Source organism: Sceloporus undulatus, unplaced genomic scaffold (assembly GCF_019175285.1).
Source record: "Sceloporus undulatus isolate JIND9_A2432 ecotype Alabama unplaced genomic scaffold, SceUnd_v1.1 scaffold_18, whole genome shotgun sequence".
Classification (NCBI taxonomy): domain Eukaryota; kingdom Metazoa; phylum Chordata; class Lepidosauria; order Squamata; family Phrynosomatidae; genus Sceloporus; species Sceloporus undulatus.
Window position 1 is genome coordinate 2891593 of NW_024802940.1, and position 6000 is coordinate 2897592.

The window sequence follows — 6000 nt, forward strand, 5'->3', positions numbered from 1 at the left end:
ACAGAGAAGGGCAAGGCACCATGAAATGGAGGGCACTGCAAGAAAAATGGAGGACACTACCAAATAAAAGCTCAAAACACTCATATAAATAGAAATTTATACTTCTTAGCCATGCTTGAAATGGAGGACGTTTTGCAATTCCTCCTGGAGAGAAGGTTTAAATGAAGGACATGTCTTGGAAAAGGAGGGCAGTCGTCACTCTGACAAATACACCAATACACCCTCTCCTCAACTCACCTTTTTAACTATTTTAATCTATATTTTTATTTGTTATGGTTTTCATTTGGTGGGAGGGTCAGGGGATTATATTTTATTTATTTTGTTTTTATTATGTATTTTAATGTATTGAATTGCACTTCTGTAACCCACCTTGATTCATAGAGATAGATGGGATATAAATAAGTAAATTTATTACTATTATTATTATTATTATTATTATTATCATCATCATCAAATATGGGGCTGGTCCCTGGCACACTGGGGGGGGAGATGCCTTTTCCCCACATCACACTGCTTTCTACACAATGCCACAGATGCTCAAGTGCTGAATGCACCCCAGGGACCTCAACTCTTCACCTTCCCCCTCACAGTTGCACAAACCCAGCTGAACCCTGGAGCTGCTGTTGTTGTTAAGTGCGATCTCGACCCGACCCTGATGATGAGACATCTCCAAGACCCTCTGTCCTCCGCTGCTCTGCTCAACTCCTGCAAACTCATACTCAAAGTGATCTCTTTAATAGAGCCCATCCATCTTGCATGCCGCCTTCTGCTCTATTACTGTACTTCCCTTGAACCCTGGATATCCAGCCCTAAATAAGGCGTCAGCTAGCCAGGTAGGTAGATGGGTTGACTCCACAGGACCCTGGGCAGAGACCCCAGGACCACCTCCTGACCAGGCGCGGTCCTCCTTTTTTCCAGGACCTGTCCTCCATTTCCGGCCTTCTGTCCAGGAGGAACTGCAAAAGGGGCTCCATTTTGAGAAGGACTATGCAGTAGGGATGGGTGTTTTGAGCTTTCATAGGTGGTCATGTCCTACATTCTTCTTGCAAAGAGATTTTGCAGGGAGGGCATCTGGCCCTGCTGCCTTGGGGCTCTTTCTGGCCCTCCTCTGGCGCCCCCTGTTGGGGGAAGGAGGCGGGGAAGGGGAAGCCAGCCTGGCCCCATGGAAATCCCCGCCAGCAGCAGGAGCAGCAGCCAGAGGAGGATGGAGGGGAGCGGGGGCGGCGGAGGCTGATTAAATCCTCCCCGGGAAGAAGGAGGAGGAGGAGGAGGAGGGATTAGCCGGCCGGGAAATGGCTCAGCTCGGGCGCCGCTCTCCACCGGGACCCAGGAAGGGAAGGAAGGAAGGGAAGGGCCGCTCCAGGGTCACCTCGGACCCCGCGGAACTGGGGAAGCTGAGGGGGTCCCCCGAGAGGCCACTCAGCAGCAGCCTTGCAGCAGGGCTCCTCCTGGGGGTCTCACAGCCCAGGGCACACCCCCAAACACCCTCCCAGCACCCAGTGGGCCAAAGGGGGGCAAGGGGGAACGAGTTCTCTTTTGGAAAGGAAGGAAGGGGGGAAGAAGGGGAGGAAGACAGAAAAGGAAAGGGAGGGAGGGAGGGAGAAAAGAAAGGGAAGAAGAGAGGCGGGGAGGGAAAGAAAGGAAGAAAGGGGAGGAAGGAAAGAAAGGAAAGGAAAAAAGGGAATGGAAGGGAGGGAGGAAGGAAAACAAGAAAAGGAAAAGGGAGGGAGGGAGGGGAAGGGAGAAAGAAGAAAAGAAAAAGAAAGAGGAGGGAGGGGGAAAGAAAGAAAGAAAAGGAATGGAGAGTAAGAAGGAAAGGAAGGATGGAAAAGAAGAAAAGAAAGAAAAGGGAGGCAGGGGGAAGAAGAAAGGAAAGGAAGAAAAGGGAGGGAGGGAGGTAAAGAAGAGGGAAGGGAAGGGAGTGAAGAAATGCCATCCATCCATCCATCCATCCATCCTTGCCCCGGGGAAGGTGGCTGAGGAAGATGAAGTAGAAACTAGTCCAGCCCGCGGTGGTGGTGGGGGGGGGGCGGTTTGAACCTCCTGGTTGTGCGACTGAGGACCCCTCTCTGTCTGGGAAGCCTCTCCAAAAACCGACAATCCAGAAGACATGGGTCTGTGGGGCAGGGACAGCGAGGGGCCCCTTGGGCCAAAAGGAGGGACGCAATAGCCCACCCGTCTCCCACAGAGACACATGTTTTGACACTGAAGCGAGCCCAACTTTCTTCTTCTTCCTCTTCCTCCTCCAGAGGAACTTCCCTCCTGGGGAAACTCCCTCCCTGCCCCACAGAGGAAGCCCTTCCCCACTCAGACACCCCTCTTTCCTTGAGTGCGGAAGGAAGAAAAGGGAGGCAGGGAGGGAAAGTAGAAAGGAGGGAAGGGAGGAAGGACGGAAGGAAGGAAAGGGAAGAAGAAAGGAAAGAAAAGGGAGGCAGGGAGGGAGGGAAAGAAGAAAGGAGGGAAGGGAGGAAAAAGAAAGGAGGGGGGGAGGGAGGGAAAGAAGAAAACAAAGAAAAGGGAGGCAGGGAGGGAAAGAAGAAAGGAGGGGAGGGAGGGAAAGAAGAAAACAAAGAAAGGGGGGTCACCCGGGGCCAGCTTCCCTTCCATAAGCCGTTGCATCCTTTTCTCCGTCTATCCCTCCTTCCCTCTTTCCTGCCATATTTTCTTATTATATAGCCCAGGCATCCACCTGCTCCTTTTATAGAAAGAGAAAACAGTCCCTCTCTCTCTCCCCATCTCCCCCCCCCCACAAGCCCTGACTGAAGCAGCCGCTTCATCCCAAGCTCCCCCACCAACTCTGGTCCCCCTAGGAGCATCCCATTACACAAACACACACAGGATAAGAGCTGTTGTTGTTGTTTCCAATCCTTTTCAGACTTATGGCGACCCCTAAGGCAGGGTGGACCCCCCCAGCCAGGCGTCCTCTCTTTATAGGACGCGTCCTACATCCTGCCCAGGAGGATCTTCAACACGTCCTCCATTTCAGGCATGACTAAGTAGCATGAGTTTATCTTTAGAGGAGTGCTTTTAGCATTTGGCCATGCCCTCCATTGTTCCTGCGATTCTGCGGCGTCTCGTCCTCCTTTGTAGTTTAGAGGACATCTGGCCACCCTGGTCCGGGAGGGATCCCAAAACGTCCTCCATTCGGGGCATTGACTAAAAAACCCCCACGAATTTCACTATGTGTGTGTGTGTATTAACACTCATAGGGAAATCCGTGGCTTCTTTTAGTCATTGCCCCGAATGCAGGACGTTTTAGGATCTCTCCCGGACTATGGTTTCTCTACGAGTGTTTGTGTATATGCATACATACACACAAAGCACACATTTACTCATTGCCCCAATGAAGGAAACTCATAGAGGAATTTGTGGGGTTTTAAAGCCATTGGCCCGAATGGAGAACGTTTTGGGATTCCTCTCGGACCAGGGTTTCTCTATATGAGTGTTTGTGTATGTATACGTATGTGTATATACACACACACACACACACACACAACACACTCAGAGAGAAATTCGTAGTTTTGTATTATATAGCTTTCCTTTGGCCAGGTCCTCCTCCCTTGGGCGTCTCGAGGTGTCCTCCATTTCGTCCTCTTTCTAGTTAGGACCTCTGTCCTCCATTAGGGGCAATGGCTTTTTTAAAAAGCCCTAATTTCTTTATGAGTGTTTAGATACATACACACATATATACATACATATACATATATACACATAAACACTCATAGATAAATTCATGGGTTGTTTTATTATTATTATTATTATAATATAGCTTTTCTTTAACCAGGTCCTCCTTCTTTGGTGTTTTGAGGCGTCCTCCACTTCGTCCTCCTTTCTAGTTAGGACCTCTGTTCCTCCATTCGGGGCAATGACTATGAAAAAAGCCCTAATTTCTTTAGAGAAATTCATGGTATATATGTACATATACATACACACACACACACACACCAAGGGAGGAGGACCTGGCCATATATATATATATATATCTTTGACCAGGTCCCCTTCCTTTGGGCGCCTGGAGGCGTCCTCCATTTCTCGGGGCCTCGTCCTCCTTGTGGTCGCGGAGGACCTGTGTCCATTATTCGCACCCCAAGAGGAGGAAGAGGAGGAGGAGGAGGCACCCTCACCCCCAAATCCCCGGCCCCCTTCTAGTCCTCCTCGCTCGTCCCCGGAGGGTCCCTCCATCCCCGGCCGAAGCAGGCCCAGCTCCCACCGCCACCGCCCTTCCCCTCCTCCTCCTCCTCCTTGGGGCTGGCCAAGAACAAAGAGCCCCAGCAGCAGCAGCCCCGGCCCTCCTCGGTCTCCCTCTTCGGCTTACCTGCTGCAGGGCCGCCAGCGCCAGCACCAGCAGCGGCGGCGGGGCTCCCGTTATCCGGCACATGGAGGAGGAGGAGGAGGAGGAGGCAGCGAAGTCCTCTTCGCAGGGAGCCAGGCGAAGGCCGACGAAGGGGACGCAAGCAAACAGGCCGGGTGTCTCTCTGTGTCTCTATTCCTCGCGGGGTATAGATCAAGATACAGATCCCTCCTCCTCCTCCTCCTCCTCCTTCTTCTCCCTTTTCTTTTCAATGGGTCTCCAAGTGCGCCCTCCTGGCACTGCCTCTGCCGCTGCTGCTGCTGCCTCCTCGGCGCCGGCTCCTCTGCATAGCAGCCTCACTTTCTGCTGCCCGTCTTCCTCCTCTCTGCAAGTGGCACCTCCTCGCTTCGCCTACAAGGATAATAACAATACGGCAGCCTCTCTGCCTCTGCCTCTCTCGCGCTCTCTCTCTGCGCCTCTATCCCTGTGCGCGCGCCTCTGTGTCTGTGTGTGTGCGCGCGGCGGTGGCGGATGGCAGCTCGGCTTCACCGCCGCCTCCTCCTCCTCCTCCTCTTCCCTGGCTCTCTCTCTCTCTCTCTCTCTCTGCCAATGGGAAGCCCTCGGCTTCAGCTCAGCCTCAGTCTCTGCTGGCTCTCTCTCTCAGCCAGGCGCCCACAGCTCTCTAGCTCACGCGAGGTGGGGCTTCTCTCTCTCTCTCTGGCCAAGGGAGCGAGACCCACCCCCCGGCCCCCACGCCTAGGCTTAGCCTGCCTGGCCCCCGGCGAGCGGGGGGCCGCCTCCTGGGCAGTGCACGAAAGAGAGAGATATGGGGGGGTATGTTTTTAAATGGGGCGCCTTCTGTATATAGATAGATATAGATAGGGGATATGTTTTTAGATGGGGTCCCTTCCTCAGAGAGAGAGAGAGATAGGGGATATGTTTTTAGATGGGGTCCCTTCCTCAGATATAGATATATAGATATGGGATATGTTTTAGATGGGGTCCCTTCCTGAAATATAAATAGATATGGAATATGTTTTTAGATCATAGAATCATAGAGTTGGAAAATACCACGAGGGCCATCCAGTCCAACCCCTTGCCATGCAGGAACTCTCAATCAAGATGAGGTCCCTTCCTTAGGTATAGATATGGGATGTGTTTTTAGATGGGGCCCCTTCCTCATGGGTGTGTGTGTGTGTGTCTATGTGAGGAAAGGACCCCATCTAAAAGCACTCCTAGAAATGTAAATCCATGCTTCTTAGTTAGGTTCAGAATGGAGGACGTTGTGGAATTCCTCCTGGACAGAAGGTGGAAATGGAGGACGCCTGGTCACTCTGTCTTGGGAAAAGCCAAGGGGCAGAGGAAGGGAGTCTGGGAAGCACATAAACACCCCACACACAAACGTGTTGTTGTTGTTGTTGGGTGCCTTCAAGTCGTTTCCCAACTAATGGCAACCCTAAGGCAGGGTGACCACACGTCCTCCTCCTCCTTTTCCAGGACGTGTCCTCCATTCTGCTCAGGGGGGAACTTCAAAACGTCCTCCATTTGGGCATGACTAAGAAAGATGAATTTATATTTCTAAGAGTGTTTTTAGCTTTTATATGTCAATTTCCCCCCCTTAGAACGCCCTCCATTTTGCAGAGCCTGGGCCTCCTTGTCTGTTAGGACGAATGGCCACCCTTCCCTGAGGCAATTTCAAGGCAAGGTTG

General features: G+C 52.0%; 1 protein-coding gene across 1 annotated transcript in view; it reads right to left on the reverse strand.

The window, feature by feature from the left end:
* The window catches only part of LOC121917450 (cadherin-2-like), a 191420-nt gene extending 186547 nt beyond the window's left edge, over positions 1 to 4873 (reverse strand). Inside the window, exon 1 of the mRNA XM_042443433.1 lies at positions 4316 to 4873. Within this exon, the coding sequence (XP_042299367.1) occupies positions 4316 to 4378 (63 nt within the window). The 5' untranslated portion in view covers positions 4379 to 4873. The remainder of the gene's footprint in view (positions 1 to 4315) is intronic.
* Between the last annotated feature and the right edge of the window lie 1127 nt (positions 4874 to 6000).